This window comes from Phasianus colchicus, chromosome Z (genome assembly GCF_987193195.1).
Source record: "Phasianus colchicus chromosome Z, bPhaCol1.hap1.1, whole genome shotgun sequence".
Lineage (NCBI taxonomy): Eukaryota > Metazoa > Chordata > Aves > Galliformes > Phasianidae > Phasianus > Phasianus colchicus.
The window spans coordinates 67873216-67892073 of NC_143476.1; the positions used below are offsets into that span (position 1 = coordinate 67873216).

General features: G+C 36.8%; 1 protein-coding gene across 10 annotated transcripts in view; it reads right to left on the reverse strand.

The window, feature by feature from the left end:
* The window catches only part of ANKRD31 (ankyrin repeat domain 31), a 56468-nt gene that overhangs the window by 33713 nt on the left and 3897 nt on the right, over positions 1-18858 (reverse strand). For 5 of the 10 annotated variants that reach the window (XR_016462316.1, XR_016462315.1, XM_090132671.1 and 2 more), the window contains exons 1-8: positions 18416-18852; positions 17656-17702; positions 15155-15210; positions 9425-10063; positions 6802-7073; positions 6373-6497; positions 3775-3954; positions 1883-2025 (exon numbers count right to left, since the gene is read on the reverse strand). Coding sequence is in view for 8 of the 10 variants with exons in the window: in XM_090132671.1 (XP_089988797.1) it covers positions 1883-2025; positions 3775-3954; positions 6373-6497; positions 6802-7073; positions 9425-10063; positions 15155-15210; positions 17656-17702; positions 18416-18510 (1557 nt within the window). In the remaining 2 variants the exon portion in view is untranslated. Of the gene's footprint in view, positions 1-1882; positions 2026-3774; positions 3955-6372; positions 6498-6801; positions 7074-9424; positions 10064-15154; positions 15211-17655; positions 17703-18415; positions 18853-18858 lie in introns of those variants that run through there. The other 5 variants (XM_090132666.1, XM_090132668.1, XM_090132667.1 and 2 more) reach the window with 5 other exon arrangements.

Sequence of the window (18858 nt, forward strand, 5' to 3'; positions counted from 1 at the left end):
TCTGCAAAGTAAATTGACAGCTATTTCAGATGTACAATAAACATTCAGACAAAGGAAACCCACTCAAATGGTCTTACCAATATTTCAGATTCTGTACAAACTGTAATGCCTCATACTCTGCTGTTATTCAAAAAAAGAGCACTTGAGCAAAATGTTCCATCTGGTTTTGCAGAATACTTTCTAAAGACATTGAAATTTTACAATCTGATTTCTATCTAATTTTACAGTCTTTTCTATCACTGACTGCAGTCTTATTCCAACACTAGCATGGCTATACTTGTACCTCTGCCTTTCTCTCGTCAGCATCTATTCTGATCTGTTATCCTACATCTATGCATTTAAAGTCCCTCATTACTTCTAACTGTTACTGACAGAGCTTCTAACAAAGTTTTCTCAATTCTTACATTCTCCTGACAGCATAGCAAATAAAGCAGCATTCAATTCATTGCAAAAGCCCTCTCGATTTTCACTAGTTGTCCCAAATCTATGGACTCCTTCAAGCAAGAAATATTAAGAACTCTTTCTTAGCTGCACATCACATTTGTATACTCTCACACTTAACAAGAAAGCATCATAGTTTTTCACATGCTTACCTTTTTTGTGTGTGTGTGTGTGAAATAAGAAATTAACTTTCCCATATTATAAGTGGCAAAAGGGATAAAACCACATTTCCAATTTACAATAATAACAATCTAGAGAAAGTAACTTCAAAAGAAACAGCTACACCAAAAGTCAAGTGTGCCAGGTCACTACAGTGATACAACTGTAATGCTCCTGAGCAAACAGAGCACCAGTGTGCAAGTACCACTTCACAGGAATGTATCAGACCACATAACAATTAACACAGCTCTGAGTAGAATGGTGTTAATGTGCCCCAAGTGACCTAGCTGAGATCAGTGTTTTTCCAATACTGTTAACAGTTACTGACTCTTAAAATATCACTTTTGGAGATGCAGAGTCCTTCATGTCTAACCATGAACTTTGATACTTTCTTTAATACGTTCACAGATCTCAGATGTATTTCATAAGCCTCCAAGGAGTCAGCAATCCACAAGCCTTCCTCTTTGCTCTAGGGAGGCTCAGGGGCAAACAAATTAAGTACTATCTTGGTTGTAAAATTGAAAGAGAGCAAATGTTTATGGACAAAACTTACTGCATTCCACAGAAGTGCCTGAGGGGAAAAAAATATACTGGAAATGAATAAATATAGGCAGCAAATGTGCATTTCTAGAAAAATAAACAATCAGCAGGTAAAAGTGATGCACAGAACTATGACAGAAATCTGGACCACCCTATGATCATACACAGGCAGGTGGAGGCAGAAACTACCAAACTGAAAGAGGATCCAGAATTCAGACATGGGCTATGAAACCGCAGCATTTGGTAACATTAGTTATAATTAATTTATACTGATTACTCACTTGACTTTCTGCTTATAATTACACAAAATACAAAACCAAATATTCATAACTCTCCACAAGATTATTTTTTACAAAAAACATATCTGCGCATGCTAGCAGATGTACACCATGTATCCACATTCACTGAAAAACATGCATGAAAACAAAAATCATTAGTACTCCAGTGGACTGTTTCGGTCATAAAATGTTTCTGCAGTGATTATAAGGGAAGTGAAACAAAGAGTATGAAAATAGTAGGAACCTATTCATCAGTACTTCAGCCACAGTCACGAACAGAAAAAAAAAAAAAATGTAAAGCCTGGTAATGGTTGGAACAGGAGTCAGACAGAAGAGTTATTTACTCCTGAATTAAGCCATAATCTGAAAGGCCAGGCCCACATGCAACAAGACTGTGTGACTTTCTGGACTAACAACAAAATTTATATTCTTAAATCATAATTTATGTCCAAACTGGAATATACCTTATAATGGCCTTCTTTAACTGCATCATGCAATGGTGTTATTTGTTCATCTCCTCGAGCATTGACATCAGCTCCTGCTTTCAAAAGCTCCTTTGCTATCCAGTAATAGCCTTCTAAACTTGCTTCATGTAGTGCAGTCCAGCCTAAAGAAAAGGAAACTTGAAAACTGAAAATATTCACATTTGGGTGAAATATTTTATAAAAAATGTATCAGTTTTAGATTTGATAAATATTTCAGAGGGAGGTAATGAAAAGGTAAGAACTGATTGTGTTTTACAGTGAACTGTATAAAGAAATGCTTACTAAAGATTTCAGGTGTTGAGAGCTTTCAGTTTTTCGTAAAAATTTGCACTCACTGAAGAAAGAGGGTATGCAGTGACGTTAGTTTGCTATTAGACAGCATTTTTAAAACTTCTTTTGAAAAAAATAAAAAAAGAAATTATTCCTCCCACATCTTAATAATTTCTTCCTGAATGCAGCACGTATCCTCTTTTAAGAACAAGGTATGTTTTTATTATGATCTTTTATCTTTACAACCATGATACAGAAGGTAAGTAACAAAGAAAAGATAAAAAAAGCCAATCCCAAGAAGAGGTTCTAAGGAGAAATAAAAGATAGAAAGCAAGCTTTTGAACAGGGTTTAGCATAGCCATGAATCAGTTCCTTAAACATCCATTACAGCAAAGCTCTTTTTTTGTAGAGTGAGAAAACTAAGACAAAAAGAAAAAAAGATCTTCCAGTCCCTTGCATTTTATAGAGCACCTAATTAATGAAGAAATTCTAGTAACTTCATATTCTGGAGCAAAAGCTTGAAATCATTTAAGAAAAAAAGATGAAAGTTTCACTTAAGTGAAAAAATCTATTTCTTTCTACATTAGAAGTATCTTCTATTTAATACAGTAATAATATTCTGAAAAATTGTACCTGGAACATGAGTTCCAGTACTAGAGCTGAGCAACACAGTTCTCCAAAAACTACAGAGAAGACAAAGTTTCACTACAAATACTTTCTAACTCCCTTACAGGACTTCAAATAATGATCCAAACTCAGATCACAGACAGCATTTTTCCTATGTTCTCCATATTCTTCATCCATAATGTCCAGAAAATAAAAAGGAAAAACAAAAATCAACCTCAAGTATTCAGTAAAGCTCTGAAGCACAGTAATGAAGTGGGGGAGGAATGAAAAAGGGTAGGTAACATACGGATAACAATTGGTGGATAGTTTTAAGGGAATAGACAAGGCATAGGGATAGAATATAATAATCAGAAAAATGATTATCCAAAGAGAGTAAGATGAAAGTGCTTTTCAAAATGTCACGGATCTGTCAGTGTCTTTCTCATTATGTTTTCCTTGCTACAGAATAAATCAGCTGGGCCAGGCGAGCTTCCCATCTCTTTGAGCAATTTTCCTAAATCACATTTTATGCAGTTGTGCTTCTATCCAAAAGATAACCACCTTTAGCCACAGGACAATGTATTTTTTGTTCCCACAGGAAAGCTGTGAAATCTCAGCCAACACACAAAATGGACACATTCCAGGAACGAATAAAATGTCTGTGAAACACATTATACTGATTATATAATTAATGGACTATACTGTGATGAGAATGCACAGAACACTGAATTAAGGCTAAGTAAATTTAACCAGTTTTTCTCCTAAGCTTTTCAGTGCTCACTTTTTCAGCAAAATTTCCTTTTTTTTTAATACACTTTTATACATAGATCTATTTGTCTTTTCATGAAGAATTAGCAAACTAAACCAATAAAATCACAACAATCTACTGACCAGTCACAGATCTAGTCTTCTACTTCTCAAACTCACATGATGTACTTCCATTATTATACTTATACATATTCTGAAAATAGTACATTAATACAGCTGCAACTTACCAGCATAATCCTTATCATCTACATTTGCACCAGCTTTTATTAGGTTATGTACACGGTTTAGATCTTCAGCAACAACAGCTCTGTGTAGTAAAGTCTCACCATATGCATTCCTCTTATTAATTCTTGAAAGCATAACACGGTATTGAGGATTTGTGAAACTCCTATGATAGAATTCTAGTCCTAAAAAAAAAAATAAAAAGAATTAAATTATAGCTCCACTCAAAAAAGATGCCACAGTGAATACCATAACAAAACTCCTAATTAAGTTAACATGCAGGAATATGACTTCATTAGAGTGTTTAGTTTAGGCTCTTATTTTCTTAATGACATTTTTGCAAAGGACATTCTTCCCTAACAGTTGATAAAGCTAGATTACAACTCATTACAGATGAACAACTTCAAAAGCTAGTCAATAACTCAGTAACATCCATTAACAGTCAAATTTATCAGTACTGTTTTTGTAACTATTTACATGTTAAAACTTCTACTTCATAATCAAGGAATATTTACAGAAGAATAGAGAAAAAACTAGCTCGCTCAAGTTTCTCAATTATTTCACAAACAGCTCAGTCAACTGTGCAGTGAAGAAAACTGTTGGACCAAAATCATTAGCTATCCAACAAAAATTCTCTCCGCTTGAGAGTCAGAAACCTAAATGTAAAAATTGATACTATTATTCATTTCTAGTTCATTATTTTATACAAGAAATGCTGTCTTCCACTGTACTGTGTATTCACTGTACTGTATTTCAGACTGGATGAAATCATTTCTGATACACAGATGAGCTGTACTGCATTTTACCAGCAGCACATATCACACAGTGGAGATGAGCATTCTGGCTGCTGCATCCTTGAAAAACAGGGAGGGAGGAGAGAAAGAAGGAAAATACAGGAGGATGGGCTGCAGTAAATCACATTCTAGTTGTTCAGGCCGTTAGTTGATCTACAATTGAAAAAAAAAAAAGATTTGTAGGGACCACATCTCCACTGCTCTTCTTCGCAATCTGTACTAGATGCTGTTCACTGTCCCAAAGGTGTTAGGAACAGAAATTTTAAGCAAGCCATAGTTCTCTAAAGGTTGTAACTCACAATACCTAACGTGTCTACTATTCAGTGAATTGTGGTATACTGTGAGCTTAGACTTAAGTTGTTCCCAACCTTCTTAAGTGCTCAGCTCTGCATATATTTTTAGAATCCAGAGTCCAGAAATGGACTCACCCAGCACCTTCTGACAGGTGAATACTTGAAGAATATTTCTATCCTATGTCTTCAGTATTGCGAGACGATCATTCACAATACATTATAATACAGTGTTCAAAGATTATTTAAATCAGCCAAGAAATTTAGGAGGGATTACACTACACAGGCAAACATAAAACAAAGGGCAGTTTCATGTTACACTTAACAGAATTTAACTAGACATTGTTACTTCAAGAAGTTCTATTACTTCTACCCTACCTTCCCTACCACCTTTCTAGTGTCAGACCAACTAATGACTAATGATCCAAACCATAACTTTAGTAAAGCTTTTTTTTTCCAGTGAATCACCAAGCTAAGATGTCTCAGAGCCCTAATTACTAGATCTGATGTAAAAGGGAAGTGTTTGTTAGGTTACAGTAACATGAAAATATCTCTATAGGCAATGCAATTCCTTCAGCAAAAATTGTGCCAAAAACAACAGCTTATTCTTTTAGTAAAAACTAAGTCATTAAGATTAGTTTGAATCTCACAAAAATTGTACTTACTCCTATGGGGAATAATGAAAGCCCTGTGATAAGAGTTGATAATTGGTAGTAGAATTATTGATATTTTCTAAGATCTACAATGTAGATGTTACAGTTTTAATACTTACAAACTTTTTAACCTATTTGAATGATTGTAATTGCACAGATAAATCCAGACTGAAGGGGCTTTAACAAGAACAAACTTTTAAGATCTCAATCTTAAAGGTTAGCTATAAAGTAAGCATATAAGTATGGAAATTCTTTATTCTCCTACCACTCTAATGACTCAAAAGAGTTTGTTTGCATTTTCAGAGTATGAAAAACAGCAATCTTTCTCTCTGCAAAGGCCACTGCAAGGATGAATACTTCAAAGGGCACTCAGTGACAGTAAGAGGGAAGGTCAATAACCCTACTTTACACATAAATAGAACAATAAAAGAAAACCTTTAAAATATAATAAAATGCTCTGTATAGGTGAATTCTTAAGGATTGCGCTGCTCTCAAAGCGATGCTGCACAGCAAATACTAGATTACAGAATTAGGATCTACTTTTAACTCTGTAAGAAAAGAAATTTTCTTCCCTTTCACAGAATATACCATAAACGCTTCATATATTGTTGTATAATAAAAAATGCATCCTGAAAAAACTCTCATTATTCTTACTGAGTTTGTGTACACAAATAAACCTCTAGATGGTAATAGGCAGACTTAAGCAAAGTAAGTTATTGATTATTTTAATTCTTAAAATAAATGTTTTTATCATCATTCTAAAAGAAATTCCTGACACAATATAATGAAAAGACTCTGAATTACAGTTCAGTACAGCTGTTTAAATGAAAAAGTATTATCTGATACTTGTCAGACAGCTATCTTACTCATTTTATCTCTGATTCTTTTGCTCCTCCTTCTCTCGTCAGCTTTTCTATCCTCATTCTTAGATACTTCTTGGGACCTGTTGATTTCTGGATCTTGCTTGTTTTTAGAAGATTTCTGAATCTTACTGTCAAAAGATTTGTCTGAATTAACAAAAACATCCTCTATAAGAAGCTGTGTTTTCAGAAGATCTAAGATTAACATATTTGACTTTAAAATGAAGTTTCTAACAGCATGGAAGGATACATGCCAACTTAGTACTGAATGAACAGAAAAATCAGGAGGGAAACTGACTTACATATCTTTAAAAAGAAGGAAAAACCTTACTTCTGGATCATCTGAAGTCATTAACATGAAAAATATGTAGTTGGTATATGTTGTACATTAATAAAAAGAAGAATTTAGGAATATTACACATGCCTTTGTCATACCTAAAATATTTAGCTTTGCTTCTTGTAGTGAGATTGTGAGGCAGTTTTTGCAGTCCTTCTGGCATACGTTCATGACCGGAAACACTATCTCTGTACCTTACTGAGGAAGTCTCTCTTATCTCCATCGTCCTCCCTGACGTTGTTTTAGCGGTTTCTGCGCATAGAACAGCCTCTACTAAATGTGAACTTCCCTTCCTAGTTCCTTTTTCATTACAGGTTGCACTCCAAAAATTTGAAATTACTTCTTTCCTTTTCTGATGATTACTCACAAGCTGTGACAAAAAAGAAATATTATAAGTAACTGTTAAGCATGCAGTTAAAATAAGGACTGTAGAAATAAGAACTTAAAGAACATTATGCTATGAATTACTTATGTTCTCAAAGATAACAGAGAAGTTACTTAATAACAAGAATTCTACAGATAGCAGAAACAGAAGTTTTCATAGGGGAGGCACTCCTAAAGCAGTATGCTACATCACGTAGTACCAATGGAAATACAATACTTCGTACCACAACTTAAACAATATATCTAACCTGGATGACAGGGAATAAAAGTTATTATCTCAAAGTTCTTTAGCTGGATGTGTGAAATGACTTAATAGATTACTTTCAGTTTCCTATGAACATAAACTCCTGTCCTGAAAAGACAATATAATACATATGACATCCTAAGCCAAATCATCTTATCCCACTCTTGATCTAGTCTAAAAAAAGTGTGTAAGATCAGGAAGCATGTTTCACCTGAATGAGGTTCAGCAACTACCAGTTGAGATGTTGATCTTGAAGATACACTAATCCTTATCTACAGCCACTACAGAAGGGAATCAGTGTACCTACAGTCTTCTAAAAGCCAGGTATCTAGATGACATTAGACATCCTGGCTCCATTAGCACTGTTGAAGAAGACCAGATACTTGCTGAGTGATTCATGTCATTTCAAACGGTGTGAAGCGGAACCTAAATTACTGCATTGCAGCAGAGCCGTATCTCTAACAACAAGTGAGTGAAATCCCATCCTCGTTATACGTCATCATATGGAATTTCATTTGAATTAGTTGAGCTTATTCTGTGTTTTAGTCAAGTGTGTGTGATATGCTGCTGAGTATCAGTCAAGTTGCTAAACAGCCAGTATTCATTAGGTTATTATACTTGACTAATACTGAAGGTCTTGGGGCACACCCTCAGCACACATGCATGTGAATTCCTTCAAAGTGATGTGGGAGAACTTGTTAGTACTTCACTGGGACAAAAAACTGACTACCTTGATTACACCTACAGAACAGTACAGTTTCTCCACTTTTGAATCCTTGTTGAACCACAAAAATCCTCTGAAAAAACAAAGACAAGAAGAAAAGGGGACTAATACACTGTTAGAAGGCAATATACTAAAACAAGTATTTCATTTTTCCTAATTGTTGCCTTTCCTTTCTGCCCTTAAACACAGGAGATGAAAACAACAACAACAAAAACACTCTAAAAATAATTATTAATTGATAAAAAAAGGATTATAGATTACATCTTGAAAAGACCCTGTTTCATAATCTTAACTGAAAGCTTTTGTAAGTTGTTGTTCTAAGACAAGTAGCCTAGACATCCTTCAGCACCTTTACGTTAACGACCTTTTGCAGCACATTTGATTACATATTGTTTTACTCAATATTACCAACAAAAACTGAATGAATTGTTAGCTTTTGGATGCTATGTATCATCCTAGGGAAGCAGAGTGACTATAAAACCAGGTAAAATACCTAGTTATTGTATTGTGATTCTATATTTGCAGTTCCAGATTATTCAAAGACAATGCAGATAACTTGATTTCAGATTTACAAGGGATGTCTTCTACACTCCATAGCATAAATTAACTTCTGCTATGTTCCCTTAAATATTAAGCAATAATAGTGTTTCCTTCCCTTTGTAACCCTCTCTAAGCACAGAGTTTGAGGAGGGGAAAAAAAAAAACAGTATCAAATGTTGTATCCCCATGTACCACATCTTCAGGGGAGGACACAAACACCAAACTGTCTCAATTTTTTTTCAGTCATTCTTGTAGATGCAGAAATAAACAACAGAAATGCAATATTTAACACATTTGTTAAAGATTCTCAAAAGCAGTCCCGCTAGTCTCTGGGAGAGACACAGCTGTAATTTCTTTTTGTAATACTTGCCACTACAGTGGCAGGAATTTTGAAAGCAGAATTCAGCGTATCATAATATGGGAGAAAAAAACAAAAAAAGCAATACCAATTGGTTGGTGTTATAGCAGAATAGTGGAATAACAGAAGAGTGGTTTGGAGCTTTGAAAACAATATCATACAAATAAGGTATGCAAAAGTACCAAGAATTTCTGAAACCCCCGTGCTGACTCCAGATCTCCATGTGAGCCATTGATTTAATTCTACTATGATTTTTTATACCACTAAACTTGGTTATTTTCATAATATGAATATATTAAAACAGAAAAACACCTCTAAACTTGTAAAACAAAAATACTGAGAGTATATTAAGCATTTAAATTACTGATGCCAGCTTTTTTTTCTATTAAGATCTCCAAGTAAGTTGACTATTGCAGAAAATATTTTCTGATAAGCATAACTTTTCAAATACTGATTAAACAATATATGTACCTGCTCATATGTTGATCTCTGCAAACTAGATCTTGTTAAAGTTTTTGATTCAGTTTTTGATTTGTCCACCTGAATCACAGGAAGCTGAGGCTCAAGCATGCTCATTATCTGTGTACAGTCATCCCCCACTTGCCTGGCAATATCAAGTTCTGAATTTGCCTGCTCTTCCTTGGTGTTAAGCTGTCTCTTGGTTGGCACTACAAGTGTGTCAGGCTGTACTACAGATCCTGACACAGAATTCAGATCTGCCACAAGCTTTACTGGCAGCGCATCACTGTTCTTATCTGCTGGTGCATCACTGGAAAAGACATGATCAGGATACTCTAATATTACTGTAGGACTCCCAGAATCACTGAGCAATCTCAACCAATCACTGATTTCAAGTTCACCAGTCCCTAAGCTCTGTTCAGTGAGTGACAATGATTCCATGAGAATCTTCCCAAAGGCTGACAATGAAAGATCTTTATCTTTATTGAAGGGTTGTTCCTCTGTGCTGTTATCTGTGTCAATCACAGCCACAGTGGGTCTCAGGCAATCTTCTAAAACACGTAGAAATGTATCTTGTGGTGTTACTATCTCCTCCAGAAAGGTATCTGGACACAGGATTGCCTCTGGAGAAAGATCTTCATAACTTAATTTCTGTAAAATTTACACATTAAAAAAATGTTTACAAAAAGGAATGTAACCATTCTTTCTAAAAAGCATATAATTAACACTCACTGTACAAGTTACTGGTATACATGTTTTGTTTACAGTTTTTGCATAAATTCTAAAACCTATAAGACTACCGTAAGGGTTCATTTAGATTTAGACAGAAGCCTCAGTTTCAAAAGAGAACCTGTTGATTTCCTTAGCAGTGAAAATCCAGAATAAGGGAGACTAAAATTGTTATAAAATTAAAGATCTTATGCCGTTGTGAATGGCCCAGTAATGTTAGAAGTCTTCAGAAGAAAGACAAGTTTTAACAAGTTTTTGTCCCAGAACAAAAACAAATATACAACATAAAAATGCATATTAGAACACTGAATACTATAAGTTTTGATTATGTATTTATGTGGATCCCAAAGTATGGAGCATTTGTGCTTCACAAGCATCAGGTTAAAGTCTTAGAAATATCATTGGAGGCTGCAGATTTGAGTTTTCATGCTGAATACAAAACCACAAAACCACAACCATTGTCAGAAAATAAATACTGTTGTTTATTCTCTACTTACAGTTGCTTTCATTTTTATACCAGTTAACAGATGTTCTTTTTTTTTTTTTTCCCCATTTACAACTGCTTCTGCAGTCCTAAAACATATCTTTCTATGTGTCTATAACAGTGGTGATGCTTAATAGATACTGAAGCTTAAGGTAATTTACTTCAGTACATTTTTAGACTATTGCTGCCAGCAAGTGGCAATACTGTGTACTGCTAGCATGCTTTAACATAGCTGGTAATGGAATTTGGAGAACGCTCACATAATAAAATAGAAAGGGCAGAAAATTGACTGTGTTGACTCATGTTCAGTTTGTAAGATATTACAGACATGTGATGATTTAAGTTTTTCTTCCCAGTTTGCTGTTTCCTATACTGTACTCATGCAGTAATTTTTCCTTTTTGAGTACTTACTACATTTTATTTAACCATTTAGTTTTAGATTACTTCTCAATTGTTTTGCAAACTTCAAGCAATTGAAGAAAAGAGAAACACTTTATGTACAATCTTCTGTGCTTGAAGAATGTGGAGTAAATGGCAAGTATGTATATGATTAAGTTTCTACAAATAAGGTTTGATGCACCAGCTGAAAGGTAGGTATAACTGACATCTATATTACTGGAGAAAGATCAGTTGGGCACAAATGTCTAACATGTTAAGATCCTGAAGTGCCCATCTGCTAGCAAAATCATGTGGGACTACAAACAATTTAAATCTGCCAAACATAACTTCAGCATCTTCTCTCTCCTGTCACTTGTTTCAAAGCCCAGTCCTACAGTTCCTATATCTACAACTGTCTGTTGAAATAGAACAGATAGTGAAGGAATAGGGCTGAGATAGCTGGCAAGTGGACTGAAGCACTGGCAGGATTCTTAAATAAGGGCTTTTTTTTTTGTGCATTCCAGTCTGGTGAATATGGTCTGAAGTGACAGTATTTTCAATCAAGGGAGAAGCAGTAGATCAACAGTAAAATAACAACACTGTGGTTGATGCAGTTTCAGGTCACCCTCTTCCAGAAGAGCTATGCTTCATAAGAGTAACTAGGAGAAAAGGTATCTCCTTGGCATTAGTTTATTAATTTTTTATGAAGTTTGAATACCAGCCATCACGGTATCTGTGAATCTCTTCCGCTAAGCAGAAGCACAGTTAAAAATAAAAGAAAAGAAAGCCTTCATTCAAATCCCACAACCTTCATGTCTCCAATGTATCCGGTACCATTCCAAATCAAGGTGCTCCTCAATCTACACACAAGAACTGCTCACCTTCTAGCAACAAATCAGAACGTCATTGCCCCAGTCTCACCCAAGAAACACACACTGGTCAACAGTTGAGCATAGCCATACTCCAAATCAGAAACTCACACAGCAAGAAATAGGATACTGAAGGCAAATAGAGGTCGCATCTAAGAAACCTTATTTGACCATGGATATAGAAACTGTGGGTTAATAAACTCATTGCACCAAATAGCTAAGACTCAAAGTAAGGCTTGCCAAGCCCTACAGGTTTAACTCTTCCCCCTCCACTGTATGAGTAAGCTGGAAAGAGGCACATCACTTCCAGCAGATGGCAGTACATTCATATCTTCTTTCTGAATCTTAATATAAGGACTTTTTTTTTTCAACATGTTCGAAAACAATTCAAAAGTTATTGATATTGTATCTTGCAAATGTTACAAAGGATGGAAGTGGATAGAATAATACAGAAGAGCAAACAATGAAGGTGCATTGGAAATAAGTCCTCCTGCAAAGGAACACACAAGAGAATCACCACAAAAGAGTTAAGGCTTCAGAAGTATCAGCACTCCCAGCTTTTGGGAGAACGCTGAGCTGAAGGTTATTGCAGTATAATGGAGCATAAGAAATGCAAAAAGAGAATCAAAGAATGATTGAGATTGTGTTAATTAATGAGCTTCTCTTGTACTTTCAGAAGCAGATAAACAGAAATTAGTGTTCCCAATCACTCACTGCTGGTTATCAAGGTATCTATCCCACCCTTTCTTCAAAACAATAAAAGCTTGCGGTGGCCATAGGTTTCCTCACAAGATCTTTTCTTGCTGTACATTGACAATGCCAACATCAGCCAATAAAGAAAAAGTACAATTCGTAGTAACCAATTCCAGTCTTCCTACTACAGGCTCCCAAAATATCCTGCGGAAATCTTCTCAATGTACTTCATCTGGCTATTTTCCAGAGGCACAGGCATTTTTTGTTCAGCTCTGCAAAATGGGAATGTTTCATTTGCCAACCCCCTCTATTGTGGTTGGATATTGGTTAGTTGTATAGGTTTCAGAAAGAAATACTGGAACTGGTATTTTATTGTAAGTTAACGGAAATTTTCTTAAAAACCTGCAGATGACAGCAAAGGTTCCATTTACCCACTAAGATCTTAATTTCTCTAAGACCTTCCAGATAATGTCTTCAGACTTGCAGACATTCTTGCCCATGACACAGTAACAGGAATTGCTGACACTAGCTTTTTTTTTTTTTTTTTTTTTTTTTTTTTTTTTTTACTACAGACACAGCAATACATCTGATTTCAATTGGAGTCTCCTTGTCAAGTATCTATGGATCTGAAAGCAATGACCTGCTCAGGGATGAACTGAAACAATACCAAAAAGCACGAAGATAACCTTCTGGCTCAAAAGGCCAGTACTAGGAGACAACCATGGAGAGGTTGCAGACAACAGCATAAAGACATGATACAGTGGCAGATGCTAAGAACCATTTCATGCCAGACATCTTCTGTCAGACAAAGATAAAGAAGCTCAGAAACTTCACGACTGCTCAAACTTCTATGACCACAAAAGCCATGACTAGAGCGTGCTGGAAGAAAAAAAGAATAAATGGAAGAATGGAGGGAATGTTTTATCACTGCATGTTGATATAAGTGGTTACAAAGAACCTGTGCTCAGAATACTCCCAGGTTAGATGTTTCACATAATACATTATTGAAATTTTGGTTACAGTTTCCAAAAGACGTGGGGGTAGGGTAACTCCTTCCCTCCAAAGCTTACTGTATTTTAAGGATGGAAAAAAAAAAACTTTTTGCAAAAAGGTAATGACTAAAATAATCAGTATTACTTTTGAGTTACATTCATAACACTCAGGTTGTATTCAGTTTGTCTAAATTAGCATTACATCACTGTCAGCAAATATAAGGCTGAGATTATAGCATTATTTCCACACTCTCTCATGCTGTATTGGCACTTACCAAGTCTTCTGTGGAGCTGCTTTGAAAGGATAATCTGGTTAAACCAACTTAAAAAAAATTGATGAACAACACCTGACAGCTACTGTTCCTACTATTATTCAGATCAGTTGTCAAACACGCACTAATGCTGGAACAGGAAGCAGTAAAAACAGATGACATGGAAAACATGCAGCACCTTGTAATACTCAATTAGATAGGCTTACATGGAACAGAATCATTCCCATTCAAAATCTGACAAATCAGAGAAAAGGTAGCTCAAAAGTCATTTTCTCTTTTACCTGTCAACAGCAAACTCTAATACTCATGAGCAGCACTGGGATTAGAAAAGACACATAACAAAAGGACTGGTTCTACACATGCAAGTACCAACAATGATGAAGAATGACAGCTCAATATCATTCTTCCAAGCCTTCAGTAAAGATTTAAATTTGATACTGACACCATGCTGTGGAGAGCCAAGCTGCCAATGGAATGTTAAATACATTTCACAAAAAGGAGTATTAAAAACTTCTAAGAATTACAAAAACTATTTGCTAGAGTATTTCGTGGTGCTTTGCTTTTCTGATACTCCTGATAGGGAAAGCAAGTTTGTCCTTTTCAGAGTTGGAAGAATCCCTCATTGAAATGCACATTGGCTAATTGGTTTCAAAAAAATGGAGAAAGGAAGACCTGGAAAACTACAGGCCACTGAACTTCACAACTGTGCCTGGGAAGATGACAGAGCTGATCCTCCTAAAGCTATATTAAGGATGTCATACACAGGTGAGAAGCTGATTGCTTAACAGAACAAAATTTAATAAGCTGACTACTATCCATGCCAAATTCATTAAAAACTAAGCTAATTAGTAGATTGGGGAACTCAGAATTACACGTAGATTAGACTACCCCATCATTGTGCAAACAGACATTGTTATGCATTTCAAATTATTATCTCCTTTCATAAAGAAAGGATTATCCCAACACTGGATCACAGCTAATCTTATGATGAGTATTCCAACATGGTTAACCCAGATTTTTATATTTCAGAACCCGAAAAGAACGTAATAAAAAGTCTGTTCTCTGCAACATCTTCACCTTTTCATTACACTTGTTGCTAAAATTGAAAGGTTGTATCGTCATGAAATATCAAGGACCAGACTTTGATACATTACTGGAGAGAATGTGCTACACAGGTGAGGACAATTTTCCCATAATGTTTGTTTCATTGCAAGCCACTCAGCTCTTCCACACAAAAAAGAACGGAAGGTTCGATTTTTCATTAATAATTAATAGCTACATATTTACAACAGGAAATGTATAATTTCTGTAGATAACTGATATACCTGGTTTTCATATGAAGGATCAGGAGCTATACAGTTGATTTCTGGAGAAAAAACTCCTAGGGGAAAAAAAAAAGTACAGCAATTAAAGGCATGTAATTAAAGGTGATTTTCTGTCCTCCTGTTCCATACATTTCTACATATATCAAATTATTTGATACTGAATAAATATAAGTGGTTTATTTCTCTAACTAGATCTTTAAACTACAACATTGGAAAGATCAGAAATAAAACAATTTGACCAAAATTATTTGTACTTCTTAAAAAACTAAACAGAGGGAAAACTCTTGGGAAAAAAAAATAAGAGAAACTTTCAAGTTCAGACCCTTAGGCTATAAAACTACAATACTGATATTGAAAAATACTCAAAATTAATATCTTTGCAGGTATGCCCAACCCACAGGCTGCATGTGGCTCAGTTTATCTCAGCCTGCAGCTTTCAATTTATGTCTGCAACTTCATTTTCAGTCAACATATATACATTACCTGAGAATTTTCAAACGGAATGTACAGAGTTGCAATCAGACACACAACTCAAAAACAAAACAAAACACAAAGTTGATCACATCTCTTTACCACAGAGAATTAAGCCAGATGTTTCCACCCTTGACATTGTCTAAGTTTTTTTTATTCGATAATATAAAAGCTGGATCCTCTTGTAGTAACTTTGGCAACCTCACCTACAGATGGACACATCTCATAGGACCTCCCAACTGCCAAGAAAGCTTCTCCACATCTCTAGTGTAGCCTGTGCTCCCCAGCAATTGCAGATCTGGATGATGGTAAAGTATTAAGGGCAATTGATGTGGCTCTTTTCTAATCACTAGGCATGACCTTCCATAGAAATGATTAGGTGCATTACTTTGTTTTGCTTTATTCTGTCTCATTTCACTTAATATTTCACTGCTTTAAATGTAAGTAAAGATAAATACTTCTTCAACTTGGTGTCTGTGTCCTTTATGCTGACCTAGTCCATTGGCAACACAGAAATCCTCACTCCCACAAACTGAAGAATGAGTCAAATAAGCACATCTTAAATGATCTTTATTGAACGATGCCAAGTTCTTCATAACTATGAAAGGTTCTGCTTCAGGAAATGATAGCAGTAGGAAAAATTTCCTCAAATTTCAGTGGATTGCAGGTTAGAAGTATACTAATTGAGTAAGCTGATTTTAAAAAAAGATGCTTTTGAATACGTTCAGGTCTCTAAATTGGCAAAAATATAAACAAAAAGAAACCTAAAGAAAACTAAGAACATTTTGTGTCACTTGGAGCTAGTAGACTGTTAGAATAAAACAGAAGAAAATTAAATGAAGTTTGCAAAAAAGTCAAGGAGGTTACAATAAAATTATTATGTATTATTTAACTACTGCCTTCTCCTTCATGCAATCTCTTTCAAGGGAATTAAGGAATATTTTAAAGTTTTAAATGAAAATACATGTATTTATATTTAAAATAATAATGCAGTTAAGTATCTGAAGAGAACAGATATTTAACAATCTTAAAGCTTTATTCAATAATATATGCTACCGTAGTTATATATGACTACGTGTCTATTACAGGGATGTATATTTCATCATTTCATATCTTTCAGTTCAAGTACTGTGTATCAGAATGAAAATAACATTTCATACAGTCCCTAAGCAAGACATTCTCACTTAGGAAAAATAGAAATTAAGTGCAAAACAATTTTTAAAACACTGAAAGCGTGCCCATTTTTTCTCTAAACTACTAACTAAAAACACAGATTTCATGAGAGCACTTACAGTTCATATAAGTGGATAGAGGTGTTGGTTGGCATTCAGTTAAACATGAGGCAGCAGTGTACCCAGGTAGCAAGAAAGCAAATGGTATCTTAGAAGCCAGCAGGAGCAGGGAGGGCATCATCACTCAGTAGTGAGCTCTGGTGAGGCTGCACTTCAAATAGTGTGTTAGTTTTGGACCCCTCTCAAAAAAGACTTTGAGGCCTTAGAGCGTGTGAAGAGAAGGACAGTGAAGCTCTGACGGATCTGGAGCACAAGTCCACAAGGAGTGGTTGAGGGAATTGGAATTATTCAGTCTGGAAGAGGCTCAGGGAAAACCTTATCACCCTACAATGTCCTGGAACGAGTTTGTGGTGCACTGGGGGGCAGTCTCTTCTAACAGTGATTGAACAATTGGGAAGAGCCTCAAGCTGTGCCAGGAGAGGTCCAGGTTTGATACTGGGAAGAATTTCTTGTCAGATAGAGTGGTGAGGTACTGGAACACGCTGTCAGGGAGGCAGTGGAGTCACCATCCCTGGAGGTGTTTAAGCAAAGAGCAGATGCAGTACTGAGGGACACGGTTTAGCAGACAGTATTAGTGGTAGGCGGATGGTTAGAGTACATGGTCCTAGAGGTGTTTTCCAACCTTAATGATTCTATGATTCTAGTATTTTTGTTGTTATGAACTCTGGCAACATCCACAGAAATGGTTTGCTGAGGAGAACAACCTGGAAAAAAGACTGAGAAAAGAACTTGCCTTACCTCCTATTTCAGTGGTTAAAGTCATGCTGGTGTTAATAAGAGATAACCTTAAAAAAAAAAAACACAAACAACACAAAAGTCAAACCACTGCATTATGTTCTGTTCGCTCCTGTAAACTCGAGAAGGCTAATCCTGTCAGCTGCCTTTGTTTGGGTGCAGCCAGCCTCCGGCCAGCATGAATGCCAGTGTGAAAGAGCAGCACAGCATCCCACAAAGAAACCCAGGCAGTCCGTCCCGCCGTCCCTTCTCACTGCACGCCTTAAGCAGGGGCACGGCGCTGACGGAACACCTGACAACAGCTGCACTCAAGGTAAACGCAACCGAAAGTGCAGCTGCTCGGCAGTTCCAACTGCAATATCTTGAAGAATATGAAAGAAAGCACCGTAAAAACGGCATTAAAAACTGCAGAGAAGTAACAGCAGTGATCGTATTTGCTGGTTTTTTTCTTTTGTTTGTTTTCTTCTGAGTAGGATTCTCACACCTGCACTGACTAACACGCTATCGATGTAGGTAAGAGCAGCAGGTGCAACTGGAGGGCGAAGAACCACCGAGTCCCCGGTGTAAAAAAGCGGCCTGAAAAAAGGACGGAAAAACTCCCCGGAATCACCCGCCCACCAAATGAAGTTCAAGACCTGCCGTGCCAGCGCTGGGCTGCCGGTGCCCGCTGCCTGACCCGGACCCGCCGCCTGACCCGGACCCGGACCCAGACCCGCCGCCTCGCCTGAGCGCGGCACGGAGCGCGCCGCTCGCGCGTTACCACCTCATGCTGCAGGGCTCCTCCTCCACATCGCTTCTCGCCACGGAGCCCCACACGCCGCTCTCATCGCAGACACCAAAGCCGCACCGATCCGACATTGCGCTACTGCCCCACTTCCCCCTTCTCTCCTTTTGTCTTCTCTGCTGCCCCCGCCCCTCACTCCTCACTGGTGCTGCCCTTCCCCTTCTCCTCACTTGTCCTGCCCCTTCTCTCCTTCCCGCACGCGCCCTCCTGCCTTTCTCCTGTGCTCCCTTCCCGCCAAAGCCCCGCGATGGTCCCTTCCTCCTCAGTGGCGGTGGCCATTTTGTGTGGGTGGAGGAGAAGGAACTGAGCGGGGGCGTGAAGACAGAAGCCGTTAGTCGGGCTGAAGCGGCGCGGGAGAAGCGGCTCGCCCTTCGTGAAGGGCTTTTGCTCCCTGAGTCTTTCAGTATGACTGGCTTTGGCCT